This window comes from Benincasa hispida, chromosome 9, assembly GCF_009727055.1.
Source record: "Benincasa hispida cultivar B227 chromosome 9, ASM972705v1, whole genome shotgun sequence".
NCBI lineage: Eukaryota > Viridiplantae > Streptophyta > Magnoliopsida > Cucurbitales > Cucurbitaceae > Benincasa > Benincasa hispida.
The window spans coordinates 21,591,373-21,606,712 of NC_052357.1; the positions used below are offsets into that span (position 1 = coordinate 21,591,373).

General features: G+C 32.7%; 2 protein-coding genes across 3 annotated transcripts; one reads left to right on the plus strand and one right to left on the minus strand.

The window, feature by feature from the left end:
* Nucleotides 1-1,173: 1,173 nt before the first annotated feature.
* LOC120086700 lies at nucleotides 1,174-2,187 on the plus strand. The gene has a single exon (XM_039043463.1). The coding sequence runs from the start codon at nucleotides 1,356-1,358 to the stop codon at nucleotides 1,872-1,874; it is 519 nt and encodes a 172-aa protein (XP_038899391.1). The 5' UTR covers nucleotides 1,174-1,355; the 3' UTR covers nucleotides 1,875-2,187.
* Nucleotides 2,188-3,404: 1,217 nt separating this feature from the next.
* LOC120087202 (CTP synthase-like) lies at nucleotides 3,405-10,558 on the minus strand. Of its 2 annotated transcripts, none has more exons than XM_039044108.1 (23): nucleotides 10,269-10,558; nucleotides 9,686-9,765; nucleotides 9,470-9,556; nucleotides 9,331-9,381; nucleotides 9,109-9,226; nucleotides 8,953-9,009; nucleotides 8,767-8,831; nucleotides 8,550-8,633; nucleotides 7,780-7,830; nucleotides 7,621-7,683; nucleotides 7,279-7,325; nucleotides 6,775-6,850; nucleotides 6,612-6,674; nucleotides 6,217-6,306; nucleotides 6,095-6,133; nucleotides 5,486-5,635; nucleotides 5,306-5,383; nucleotides 5,122-5,207; nucleotides 4,753-4,801; nucleotides 4,591-4,671; nucleotides 4,367-4,460; nucleotides 3,933-4,042; nucleotides 3,405-3,812 (listed from the first exon to the last, which is right to left on the minus strand). In XM_039044108.1, exons 1-22 carry the CDS (start codon nucleotides 10,384-10,386, stop codon nucleotides 3,978-3,980), a joined length of 1,692 nt encoding a protein of 563 aa, XP_038900036.1. In that variant the 5' UTR covers nucleotides 10,387-10,558; the 3' UTR covers nucleotides 3,405-3,812; nucleotides 3,933-3,977. The 2 variants fall into 2 exon arrangements, with proteins under 2 accessions (XP_038900036.1, XP_038900037.1); XM_039044109.1 differs by having other exon boundaries at nucleotides 9,691-9,765; nucleotides 10,269-10,321.
* Between the last annotated feature and the right edge of the window lie 4,782 nt (nucleotides 10,559-15,340).

Genomic DNA, 15,340 nt, shown 5'->3' on the forward strand with positions numbered 1-15,340 from the left:
TGTTGTATACTTATATTTAGAAGGAGCATAATTTTTTAATCATTACACATTGCGTCCATTGTCAGATTGTTCGATATGATGTGTGCTTATGTTGTTCTAAGTGGCGTTGAGTTTTCATTGATAAAATTCATGTAGGTTCGACTGCTTGGGGTTTTGTTTCTTTGACGTGTGTTTAGCGGTGTTTTGATGAGTTTAATTTACATGTTTTATTTGTCTTGTGTTTAACTCTTGTAGTTGTATTTTATTTGTATCTTGACTTCTAGTTGTGAGGTCCACTTCTCTTTATTACAATTCATTTCTTTTGAAAAATTATTATCAATTATTGAAAATATATAATGTGGTGAAATCGAATTTCTGACCTCTCGATCAATTGTACAAAATTTATGTCATTGAACTAGGCACATCTTAATATATCTAAATTAAATTGATAGTTTATCTTTCCTTACATAAATCTTCTTTAGACGTCACAAAGAGAATTTATTGGCTAACATCTTAAGGAAAAAAGCTAAACACTTACTTTAAAAGCAATTCCAATTGCCTTTTATGTAGTTTTATAATTTCTCCAACATATTTTGATTATCAAAATAAAAAATCATAGTTGGAAAATGTGAATAAAATTAATTTATTTTTTAAATTTGGAAACAATAACTCTTCATGTGAAGGTGTGTACGTTAGAAAAAGATACAATTTTAATGAAATGCTATGTGCTTTCTCAGAAGGCACAAACTTTTTGCAAAGAGATGTGTGATTTTCTTATCAGTTTTAATATACACAAAAAACACAAATAATAGTTTTTCTAATTCTCTCCTTTTTTATACAACTACTCGAGTATATTGTCTTGTATGCTGGATCGTGTAATTGAAATATTGCATTTATATGTTACATTCATGATTTTTTAAACATCATTAAAACAAATTCATTGAGTTCAAATTAATTATTTTCATCGTTTCGGCGGTATCGGGTTTTGAATCTCCATTATTTTAAAAGGAGAAAGGAAGAAGGGAAAATGCATTACATTGAAAATTGATTAATATGAAGTAATTGATATTGAAACAAAAAGAAAACACAAGGGTAAAATAGCAATTTAGGTTAAAATATTAAGAATAATAGAAAAAAATAGAAAATAAATATATATTATATGTGTCCAGGTTGGTTTATACCGCGTACAACCGTGTTCCCTTAGCAGACGCAACCGCCCACTAAAGCATCTTCGACGCGTACAAAATTCCATTACTTATATAAATCACTTCCTTTCACCTTCTTTTGTCCACCAAAACTCAAAGTCTAATTACTTCCTTCGACTATCAAAAGTCCACAAGCCTCTTCTCTTTTCTCTTCTAATTTTCTTCTCCAAAATGCAAAAGAAACACTCCAATGTGGGTCGTAGAGCATGGAATCTTCTACGTTTAGCAATGATGTGGGCAAGAAAAGGTGGGGTTTTCAAGAGGAAGTTTCTCATGGACCTCCGCCTTGTACCCAAGTTCATTAAGAGCCTTGGTCACTCGACGCCTCGTGGCCACCTACATTATGGCGATCACGAGCTTTCGTTCGATGAGACGCCTGTTTTCCATGTCAAGATGCATCGTCCTGCCTCCATGCGCTTCCACTTTCCCTGCATTACCCCACAAGCGGTTGATTTCAAATACGAGTTTGATGGCGATGGTGACACTGATGATGAGGATGTTAGTGAAGTTTGTAGCTACGATGGTGAGCGGAGGAGTTCAGGATATGATGGTGGAGAGGAACGAGAGGATGATAAAGATGATGAAGAAGATGCAATTGATTTAAGAGCTGAGAAGTTCATAGCTGAGTTCTATGAACAAATGAAAATGCAAAGACAGATTTCATTTTCACAATATGATAAAAGTCATTGAATAAAATTAGAGTTTTGATTATAAGTTTTGAGAGTTTGTTTTATAAATATGTATACAATAAGATTCATTTGTTACAGTTTTGGGAGTTATATTTTTTTTTTTTTTTTGGTTCTCTCTTTTGTAAAATGTGACATTGTGGCATTTTGTAAAGAAGAAAACCTGAGTGCAACCCACTGCACCCATGAAAATTTGGCAGATCTTTTTTTTTTAAATAAAAAAAATTGATTAATTTTATTTTTTTCTATCTGTATAAAAAAGGACTCCTTGGGATTAGAACTTGCCATTCCTTGAATAAAAGAATTTGTTGATTCATATTTCTCAACCCCTAATTTCGCAGAAAATGAGGAAATTCAAATCTACACTCAATTAATTATTATTTATATAGAGTTTTGACAGCCAGCATTTTGATTCTTAAATGCACTATGAGAGTTCGAATTTAAGATAGGTTACATTTATTTAAATTTTATTTGGTCATTCAACCTTACCACTTGAAAAAGTTTTGTTTTGATTATTAAAATTTAGACAACTTTAACATTGATTATTAAAATTTAGACAACTTTAACAGTTCTAACCATAACGTCTCATCACTTTTATTCCATCTTATAGTTGGTAATTATTAACATTTATACAAATAATGTTTATCTCCCAACTTGATTAAAATCCATTGAGCTAAATATTTCATCTACCATTAAAATGATGATTAATTTTAATTATTCTAATCCTAGATTATTATAGCTAAGTTATAATAATTTGTATTTGAGATGTAGATTATTTTAATTTAAGTTATAATAACATGTGTTTGAAATGTGAACCATTTTAGTTTAAAAAGAAAATAGTAAACACTATAACTAAGAATAAAAAAATAATGAATGTAACATAATAAAAACTATAGTAAATAGTAAATAGTATATACTAATATATGTTGTAGTAAATATGAATTTTAAAATAGTATCGACAGTAGTTAATTGAAGAATATAAAATAATATTTAATATAACAAGAAATAATCATTATAATCTTACTCTTAGATTTCACATATGGAAAACAAAATAAGTTCTAGAAAGTTATAGGAGTGAATTTGAAGTACTAAATCCGTGTCAACAAAAAACATATAAAGATCAAAAACCCCAAAACCAAACTTCAAGAAACAATTGCCTAACATGAAATGAACTCAGATTGGAAGATGAAACCGTTACCCTCACCTTTGTGGTATTCCAAATATATAAACAATCTAAAATATTTGGTAATCAAAATTAATAGTTTAAAATAAGATGAAAGATCAAAACCACACTTTGAACCAACCAATAAATTTACCCAAAAAAATGTCCATGGAAAGCATCCTTAAAGGTCAGAAATTCAATTCCCCATCCCACAATTATCCTATAAAAATACCAAAAAATGGGGTCTCCCAACATGTTCCCCCAAGTTTCACCAATTCAAAGCCATACCATGTATTATACACTGATATAAGAATCACTTAAATCAGAGGTGAGCAAGAATAAATTGAATCAATGCACTAAAGACAGGAACAATACGAAAAGGGCAGAGTTCAAGGGAGTTCTACTAGATAAATAGTGTAAAATACAATCCTCTTTTCAGTTCTCCACATTGTTGTCTCATCCATAATACACTTGAAATCAAGATTCTTGTATGCTAAGAGAGAGCTAAATTGTATAGGGCGAATGCAAAAAAAATCAAAACTTCACCGGTAAATTAAGCTCCGTGCCAACTCAGAGGATGTCAAAACGCGATAATTGCAAAGAATACAAACGCAATAATTGCAAAGAACACAATCTTCTGTATCCCACTACAATTACTTATATGGTCTTTGATACGACTGCCTTAAATTAAACTGTACAGCCTACCGCATAAATACCTCGTATTGGAAGTTCATCCTCATAGTACGCCTTTGACCCAACAAAAAGAATCAAGTTCCTTTTCTGTAAGATCATTATGGATATATATGTACCTTGTTTTATTTTCAATATAAAAATAATAATAATAAAGTAATTGCTTTAATCGGTCATCAGAGTTTTTGTTTCTCCATAAAGTTGGTTTACCTTCAAAGAATGTTGTAGGAGTAACTACTAGTGATCAACTATGCATCAACTTCCATTTTGTTGCTTTTCAAGATAAAAGTTTAACTGCCCGGTTGCCGCCAGTATAAAACCTGCAAAAGTAGAGATAAAAGTTAATGATCATTTAATTTCAACGGCAAAGATAAATATGTTGTAATCTAAACAGATAACAGAAAAAATATTATTTTCCATCCAGTTCCACTACCCTGAAACACTTACCTTCATATTCATTGGCCATCAAATTAAATCACTTACAATGATAACACTTGGGAGATAAAGCATTGAAAATGCTATGCTATTACTATTAGGTAGATATGTCAATGATGCCGTAGGGATGGTTCTCTTTTACATTGTAAAATGGGAAACAGACAAAACTGGATAAGCTGACAGAGAAGTAATTTTGAAATAAATCTTACCTAGAAAGACAGGCGATGGCCTCCTGGGCCGTGATTTAAATTCTGGATGAAACTGTACACCCACATAGAAGGGATGGCTTGGAAGCTCTAAAATCTGAACAAAATAACATCAAACCTTAAATATTAAGATATACAATTGATTCAGAACAGGAATGGCCTATAGCACACTAAATGACTTGAAATTGCCAATGCAGGAATGACATGAACGCATTCAGACAACTTACCTCCATTCTATTTCCTGTCTCATCCTTCCCAACAAATTTCAGGCCAGCTTCCTCAAAAGCCCCTATGAACTCTGGGTTTACCTGTAACATAATGTATTGTACTTGTGTCAATCCTTTCTCCAAGTATCAAATTTTGCAGCCAAATAAACTTAAAAAACCTACCTCATATCTATGCCGATGCCGTTCATCCACATATTTTGAGTTATGATACCTATCAATCCAAGAGCAATTAAAAAGAGCAGGATAATTGCAACAGAGAAATACTGCCAAGTGCAAAAGATTTAGACTACAGAAAATTAAATGGCATTTATCAGCCATAATTTCTCATGAAATTCATGGACACACCAGTTGGATTATAATGTCCTAGATTTCTAATGACAATATATTACAGGGGTACCACAAGCATCCAATAGAGCTAACTGATCCTACCCATACAGATACTTCCCATATAACTCCAACAAGTAATACCAGGGTAAATTGAACTCATCATTAAGCATTTAAACGTGGTACAAGAAATAAGAAACCACATACATCCTTGAAGTAATACAGTCAGGAGTCTGGAATAGTGTTCTTCGAGATCCTAATCTCATAGTGCTTCCCATATGGGTCTTCGAACCCTACACATGAATGCGAAGGGAAACAAGTCCCAACAGATTACATTTTAGAAGTAACTTAACAGTAAGCAATATACAAAATGTATTTAAGAAATCAGCACCTCAGGCATGAAAATAACAACAGGATTTGGCGTCCCATCATCAAACTCTGTACTGTTTGCCTTTTCCCAACCCAAAACCTAAGAGAAAGCAAACACGAGGATGGGGATTAGCCACAACTGAAATAAAATAAACATGAAATAAAAAACCGAAATTTGGTCATTGGGGAAAAAAACACCTACATTTCTAGCAAACTCAATTACAGATATCTGCATGCCCAAGCAAATCCCAAAGTATGGAACTTTGTTTTCTCTGGCATAATTAGCAGCCAATATCATGCCTTTCACACCGCGATCTCCAAATCCTCCAGGAACCAAGACACACGATGCTTTCTGGAAAAGAAAAAATAGTTTGTTAAGAGAGGATCAGAAAGGCTTAAACCGAAGATGATAACAAGTCCCTCCCCCTTTGTCCATCTCATAAATATACCAACATGAATTATGACTTTCAGGCATTCCATTTTCAAAACCAGAGTTATTGAAAATCAAAAAATGAAGACATCAATTGACACAAATACAGTGTATTAATAAAAAGATAGGGAGCCACCCGTTTCAAACCTTTCTCCAAGTAATTTCAGATATATTTTAATAACCATTCCCTCAACTGAAAAGACAGCTCAAGACATTTGAACGAAGAAAAAAAATCCACACCACCAAAAAAAGATATATCAGTAATCAATATTGACATGTATTCTAGTAAAAAGCCAAATACGTGAGGCAAAACCACTAAAAGTACGTAAAACACAATAATGTCTCAATGGTTAGTATTTAAAAAAACCAGGAAAAGCATACCCTCAGAGTCTCCCATGCAGCAGCATGTGCTTCCGGTGTCTACAAAAGAACAGCATTATTTAAATGGTGAAATTCTTGAATAATAGAGAGCATTTGTGATGCCATGTACAAAAAAGAAATACCGATTTGGAACTTTCGTCCTCAAGATCAGTAGCTGCAATCCAATCTATCGATGGCTTCAAAGAACATGCAATGCATGCATGAAGAAGGGCCTGCAAAATAGATATGGATCATAACAGGTTATACAAAAGCAATACAATTTCATGATTTCTTATTATTTATAGCTAGAAAATTCCAGAACACCCTCATAAATGAAACAATACTCATTTTGCAGTTAAAATCAGCAGGATTGAATAAACGCTTATAGAAACTATGGCATATATATATATATATATATAGATAGATAGATATATAGATATATAAGTCGATAAAATTTTGAAAATTTAGACAGTAGCCCACAATCATGCATGTAGAACTAAGAAAAGTTTATTTCTTTCTGAAAGTACAAAAATAGCACCTTCACAACAGAGAGGTATGAATCTGTCAAACCAACGTACTTTCCAACCATCGCAATTTTCACCTAAAACCAAAATATTAATTATCTTAAGAGTTCAAAGAAAACATATACATACACAATATTAGATGAGACATGCATAAACTACAGCCTAAGTTAGACTTACTGAATTTGTGAGATTATCATGAGTTGCAGCCAAATTTGTCCAGTCACGCAAATCAGGAGCTGCAGCAATTCTGGGACTGGATATAAACAGTTATTAGAAAATTTAACTTACATAATCAAGTTACACTTTAGGTCGCTTACACATATCCTAGACAACTATTAACATTTTCTTTTAGAGAATTATTATTTTTTCCCTATGCTACTTAACACAACAATGTCTTTAAAGGGCAAAATATGAAGGCAATAAGTTGCTGATTCCCCTAGATGGAGAGATGCACAACGAGCATCAATAAGTTAAGTGAGGCCAACTTTATAATACATAAGCCTAACTTTGTAGTTATTAAATATAAAACTCAAGCAGCAATCTGTATGTCATAATGGGTAGTTTCTAAAATGTGACCAATTGAATTCTTAGGAAGAATAAACTCCTTGAGTTGATTTGTTCTCTCAAGTCTCAATCTGAATATGTAATGACAGCTTTCTGAAAAAGAGATATGGAATCTACCTGAGCAAGTTGAGTTGTTTAAGAATTGAATGATGAGCATTCTGGTTCTGTGACAAACACAAATCCAAGAAACAGTAAGTGCAATTTCCAACAAGAAGTAACTAAGCCAAAAACAGACAGACACGATCACATAATATAAATACACATATCCACAGATGCATACTATAACTTACATGCATAAATACGTACATGTGTATCTGTGAATGTGAGTGAGTGTGAGCGTGTGCATGCGCCATATCCATAGATGCATATGCACATATCTTACATGCATATATACATACATACGTATGTAAGTGTGGGAGTGTGCAAGTGTGTATGCATGTATATATGGTTAACCCCTACCCTTAGCAAAAGTGGAACGTGCCAGATGTTTGGGACATCATGGACATTGAGAATGTTACCAGCCTGAGAAAAATTCAAAAAGTTATGTGCATAAAATTAGTAATCAATCATGAAAACGTGATTCCATCCAGAAATAAAAAAACTCAATTGACAACTCACTGGAACATGGCAAAACTGTGAAAGCTTTTCCTTCGTATTGTCCAGTATAGGCTACATATAATCCCAAAAAAAAAAAAATTACTACACCTTGAATATCAAAACCATCATAATGAATGTGAAGGCCAAAACTTTAATTATCATTGTATTTTTAAAAAAAAAGTGCAATTGGGGCATGGTCCAACAAAATCATAGTAAACATAAAGAAAATAATTGCCAAATACAACAGGAAACCATGGTACATATAAAAGTATAACTAAACCAGCACATATTGTAGTACAAGAGAGGAAAAAGAGAAGAATCAAGGTTATCATTCTGAACATACTATGTTGGCCAAAGGAAAAAAAAAAGTCATAATCAAATTAACAGTCTGGGCTTGGGTTTTTGTAAGAGCATCCAAAAACCCAAGCCCACAAAAAGGAACCCCGCAAAAGAAAAAAGACTCCAATCAAGAAAAGTAAGACCTAAATGATAATGACAACAAGAATTTTGACACTGACGGCCAAAGAAACGTAGAACCTAACAAGGAACCAAACGTCACTATTGTCCCTCTCCACTCCTCAAAAGGTCCTATTGTCTCTCTCCCCCAAATCCCTCTCAACAATCCACACAACCCAACTTGCCACAAAAAACTACCCCCACCTCCAGATGGAGGATGGAGGAGGGAACTCCTCAATCATCCCATTGCAAGTCCTATGAAGGGCAAACTGAAAGCCAAACACCTCAAAAATATAACAAACTTAGTATTTGTATTTGTTGGTATCAAAATGTACCTGAGCAGATCGACATGCCAGCAGATGTGGAGTTAAGCCTAAAGCTCTAAGTTCTCGAACACTGTGTTGTGTAGGCTTTGTTTTCTGTGTTTTAAGACAGATAGTGAGAACTACATTTATCGTAAATAGAGAGAAAATTTATAACCATCCTAGATATCGAGCATAGAGCATAAACTTAATACAAACTATTTGTAGAATAAAAAAGACAGATTATTACTTGCTCTCCAACGACTCCCAATACTGGTACTAAGCTCACATGGATAAGACAGAAGTTGTCCGGACCTAAGAGTAAAAGTGAAATGATTAAAAGCTATTGTTCGTAAGAGCTTGATCAACAACCAGTACACATAAGAATTGTGGACGACTAGCCTCAAGAGCTAATCTACATAGAGAAAAATCTTACCAACTGAAAAGGACAGTTGTCGCAAAGCTTCAATGAATGGCATTGATTCTATGTCACCTAAAAAAGACAATTAAAATATTATTTCATGGAACAAAACATTCATTATCAAGATACTAATAGGGAAAAGTTTCTGACAAATGTAGCTGTTAGGGTTACCTACAGTCCCTCCTAATTCTATCACGCAAACATCTGCAGGGCCCTCTTGGCCATCCACAGGAATGGTAGCTACTGACTCAATATGATTTTTAATGGCATCCGTGATGTGTGGAACCACCTGAGTTCAATGAAATTATAAAAATAAAATTTAGTCTGGAAAGGTCAAGAGTCACATCTGTGCATGGAAAACTGGCACCATGATGATGAGACATAGGAAGCAACCTGAACTGTCTTCCCAAGGTAATCACCCCTTCGTTCCTTCTCCAGAACAGACTGATAATTGCATAGATAGAATCAATGAGCAAGCTAAAACCTATCATACATAAAAATATGCACTTGAAACGAAAGTGACTCCAATAACCTGATAAATTTTTCCCGTAGTAATATTGTTCTCTCTCGTCAACGTTAAATCAAGGAAACGTTCATAGTTTCCCAAGTCTAAATCAACCTGAAACGATAAATATAAGAACGATCATACCTCAACTAAAACTGAAAGGTGAAATTTATTCAATCAATTTTCCACCATGTCTCAAAGGAAAATACAGTGTCATTTTTGTATGGCTGGAATGGAAGATACCTCACCGCCATCATCAAGAACAAAGACTTCCCCGTGTTCGAAAGGAGACATGGTACCAGCATCCATATTCAAGTACGGATCTGAAAATTCAAACGCAACAAGGCATTAAGAACCAACTGAGTCTCAGACACATGCAAGAAACCGTACCATAATCGTTTTTCATATCAACTATTAAACTGAAACAGACATGCATACCATCACCAGACCACTGAGAAACAATAGGAAAGATAAGAAGAAACTACGCAAAAAAAAAAAGTAGGCAAAAGACTCGTCATCAACACGCCACCGAGAAGAACTAATCATCATAGACTAAAAGAACACAAGCATATGAAAATTTCCCGAAATCCGGAAAAGAACACTGCTGAAAATCAAATAAAGAGAATCCAAAGCATGCACAATAAACCAAACAAGTTTAGAGAGGGGGGAAAACTCATAAAAAGCAACAACATTATACTGTTGGAGGAAGAAAATGCAGCAGGAATCAAAAACAGCAGGCGAAGAACAGAATAACAGAGGATAGGATACATCGTTGTTAAACGAAAACAAGAAGTAGACAGAAGAAGTGAAAAGAAGAGAAGAGAACCGATTTTGATGGAGGTGACCCGTAAACCGCAGGCTTTGAGGACGAGGCCAATACTGCTGGCGGTGACGCCTTTGCCGAGTCCACTGACGACGCCACCGGTGACCAAAACGTACTTCATTGTGAAGAAGAAGAGTTGGCGCTAATGTGTAAGCGGGAAAGGTTGAAGAAGGAGGAAGAAGAAGAAGAAGATGGTGGGAGGTGGTTCGGCTTTGTTTGTTACAAGGTTTTATACTAAACCTAGAAAGAGAGACCGGAGTAAAAAGGGGTTTTGACTCCCAGTCTGGACTGGACTCTCTCTCAAACTAAAAGCCTGCGCCTCACCCAGGCCTACTATATATATAATAGATAGATAGATAGATACTTTTTTAGAAAAATGGCTAAATTATAAAAAAAAAAAAAAAAAAAAAAAAAAAAAAAAAATGTTATGAACTTTACATTTTGGGTAAAAAAATGTCTCTAAAATTTCAAAAGTTTCAAAAATACCTTTAATTTTTTAAAAAAAATATTCAAAAAATATCATTGTCGTTAGTTTTGGATGAAAACCATTAAATTATTTCAAAAATACCCTTTAACCTTCAAAAGTTTCAAAAAATAATCTAAAGATTTCCTTTATCAATGGTAGTTGAAAGCTCGACGTGATTGAGCTCACCCTAAGAAATAAGCGGGAGAGAAGCTTTGGCAACTTTTTCTGAGACTGCCTCCATGGGGATTCGTTAAGAATCGAATTAGTGCGCTACCTTCTCCCAAGGCCTTCTCGGTCTTTTTAGACTTCGTTTATTTCTGATTCCACCTAAATAGCTAATGTAGGGTTTCTTTAGCTAATGGCACTACACACTTTTCGTCTGAATAAGTTCTCTTTCGTCTACCGATAGTTCTTACCTACAAAGTGGAAAGTATAGGAAAGAATACAGCAGCACACACCTTGCCATAGATATCTTTCATAAGAATTAACTGACTATCTTGAGAAGTTAAGGGGATAGCCTCACCAAAAGTAAATAAAAACTCATCCTCATAAGATCGCAGAGGAACTTCTTCGTTGAGGTTTGTTGAAAGGTGGAATTCCACCGATATAAAAAATTGAAGACTAGGACATCATAAGGGTCAGGAGATTCTTATGAGTAAAAAATAGCTCTAGCTAGATTCACTCCCTGTGAAATAACTGCTACGCCCTTCGATCCCGAGCGTTTGAACTAATCTGTAACTTAATAAAAGTTTAAAAATACCTCCACCATTAGTATTTAAACAGAAACCGTTAATTCCTCATGAGAAAAATAACGTTAAAAATTAAAAAAAAAAAATGCTTCTACCATTAATATGGTGATCAGTTTGTTTGAAGTTCTCTTAAGTTCGAAAAGAACCAATTTTAAAACAAATTATAATCCTTATTTTCTTCATATAGATACTCTTATATTTCACTTAATTTTCCAATTATTAGCCTAGACCAATTTTCTCTACAACCAAAATTTTAAGTTAAAACATAAAATTCCACAAAATTTTATAAAATTCCCAAAACAAAATCTCCTCTTGAAATATACCAAAACGATAAATAGTCAAAAAAAAAAAAAGTATTTGACTATTAACACACAACTACTATAGTACAATTTTGTTAAAATATGCAAGTCTTAAAATCGTTTGGTGATTTATTTATTATCTTTCTTCTTAATTAGTTTATAAGAAGAAGGGAGGGGAGTGTATTGAGGAAGGGAAGGGAGAAAAATATTGAATTTTTTTTTTAATTTTTTTTAAAGTTTAAAGGTATTTTTGAAACTTTTGAAAGTTTAGAGGTATTTTTGAAACAAAACTTTAACAGTTTCCATATAAAATTATATATATATATATTTAATTCACTTTGGAAGTTTATGGTATTTTTGAAACTCTTAAAATTTAAGGGCATTTTCGGTACAAAGTGCTAAAGTTCATAAGCATTTTTTATAATTTAGCCAAAAAAATCAATTTCAGTGTCTAAGCTTTTGTAAAAGTAACACATTTTTAATTTTATAACAATTTAATCATTGAATTTTACTGTGCAACAACTTATTGTTTGTACTTTAAAATCAAGGATTTAGGGCCCGTTTGGATTGACCTAAAAAACAATATTTTTAAAAAAGTAATCATTTTTTAAAAACTTTATTTCAAGTGTTGCCAAACACTCGAATTTTTTCTAAAATTACTTATTTTTTAAATTAAACACTTGAAAATACATTTCAAATACACTATTAGTCATATTATAGAGATTAGTATTGAGACTTAATAATGAGATTTCTTGCATAAATAAACTAATAAACTAATTCGACACCCAAGAAACTCATAAAACAAAGCTTAAAAATGACAAACAATTTAATTCTTATATCTTACAAGACATCAAACTGAAAATTAAATATAATAATAAATTTAAGAAACTTAAAAATTGAAATTTAATGAAGAAAAACCTCAAATCTCAACACTCTTCCTTGAGGTTTTTCTTCGTCACACTCAACTTTTGGTGTGGAAACATAAATTGCCTATGTGGTAGAGCTTTTGTGAGAATGTTGAAAAATTGTTTGATGATTTCACTTTCTTTCTCTGCTTCTTTCAATAAATAAAATCTTGACTTTGATGTATCTTATTCTCCCATCTTGTACCAAATTGAAGACACTAGCAGCCAAATCAAGTCTTTCTTTTAGATAAGGTAGACCGTGCATCTTCCTTGAAAAATTGTTGCAAAACTTATAGAGGTAAAATTTGAAAAATCATCAACCATATTAGAAGAATGCAAAATTTTCAAAGCTTTGTCGTCCTCGTGTCCAAAGCATTGATGTCACCAAGCATATTGACAGAGTGAGTCACCACATAAAACAAATGCATTTTCGACCATTTTGACCCTTGTAATCTCTCTCCTTGAGGGTCATAAATGACACAAACTCGATCTTTAAAAATCACATAAAACTGATTATGCAACAATGGAGCAATACTAAGCAAGTTTTGAGATAACAATGGAACATATAAAATATTAGATATTTTATGTTCACCTTACTTAGTATGCATGACAACAGTACCTTTGCCTTCAGTTAGTACTGTCTCACCATGTCCGAGAATCACCTTAGACTGGGTAGATTTGTCAATATGGCTAAAAAGATTTACATCTTTTGTTGTATGGGAAGTGCATTCATTGTCAATAAGGCACGAGGTTGATACTTTTTCATCGAAATGAGATGCCATAAACAAAAAATTTGTTTCTTCATTGTCATCTACGCAATTTGCTTGTTGATGGGAATTTTGAATTTGGTTTTGTTTACTATAACAAAATTTCTCTGTATGACCGTCCTTGTTGCAATAATCATGATGATAGACTTGCTTGTTTTTTAACCAACAATTCTTTTCAGCATGGTTAGTCTTTTTACAAAAACAATAAGAGAAAATTCATCTTTTCTTGATGCTTCTCCTTTTTCCATACTCACTGATTTTTAATTGCATATCTATCATCTTCTCCAACAAGTTTCTTGTCTTTAAACTTTGCATGGAACCCTCAACTTGCTCCTCATTACGCATTGTACCCCTTTGTTCATGGGCTTGTAATTTGCTGATCAATTCAGCTATAGAAAGAGTTGTTAGATCAGAAAACTCCTCTATGGTTGAGATATTTGACTTAAATTTATCAGGAACATTGACCATTATATTTTCCATGACTCTTTGATCTGGAAAATTTTCACCAGCTAATCTTATATGGTTTACAATGGTCATCACTTTGTTGTGTAGTCCCTTATAGAATATAAATCCTTCATTATTAGCATCTCAAACTCTCTTTGAGAGTCAACAGTTTGACATCTTTCACCTTTGCACTTCCTTCAACTTCCTCGTACAATTTATCATGAGCTTCTTTTGTCTTTTATAATCAATAATCCTAGAAAATATAGGATTTGATAAAGCGGCATGAATCGTGGTTAAAGCTTTGGGCTTTTTCAATTTCTCCTCTTCATGTATTCTGATCTGATTCAACGTTGGATTTCTCCCCGTGGTTGAGGATCAACATCAGTTGAAACTGATTCCCAAAGGCCAAGTGCCTTGAGATAAGATTGTATTTTAACAACCCAAAACTGGTAGTTTTCATCATTAAAATGTGGAGGAGAGGAAACACCAAATTGGAAGACATTTTTCAAATACAAAAAAAAAAAAAAAAAAAAACACTCTCAAACAAAATCACACGCCTTTAAATCTAAGGCTCTGATATCACTATTGCAAAATCATAATAACTCTGAGACCACTGTTGCAAAAATCAAAGTAGTCGTGATGTTACTTTGAGAAAATGAAATTGATGGAAAAATAAATGTTGCAGAAGCAAATCAATATCTCAATGTTTGTTAAACAATGAGAAGAAAAATGAAAATGAGAGTGAAATTCAAACTTCTTATTGAAGTAGGAAAAAAAATGGTGATTCACAAAATGTTGTATAAGAAATGTGATACTCAAAATGTGGTATATAAAATGGTGATACTTAAAATGGTGGTACACAAAATGTGATTTGTGACACTTACAATACATGGTCGCTCACCCTTGTATAGGACAAGGATATAAACCCAACCAATACTACTAACTTACAATTTAAAACAATATTAAAAAAAGAAACTCACAAAACAAAGCTTAAAAATAACAAACAACTTAAATCTTATATGTAACATAGACATCAAACTTAAAATAAAATATAACAATAAATTTAAGAAACTTAAAAATTAAAATTTAATGAAGAAAACCTCAAATCTCAACATCTTAAAAAAAAAAAAATCAAATTTAAGATGAGATTAACTGTGAACTGAATCAAACCAAATTAATTTGATTTGGTTCAATTTGATTCAATTCAGTTCTATATCAGATAAAAAAAAATTTGACCTGAACCAAATTGAACAGATTCAATTAAGGAATTTACACTCTACAATGTGTATAGTTTTTGTATAAAAAAATGATAATAATAATGTTTCTTTTCCGTACTCTTTTTTTTTTATTTATAAAATTGATTCTACCAAACACATATTAACTTCTTTCATACATTTTCAAATTCCCAGCCATCTCAAATTTTAATTTAATTTTAATTTAGACCA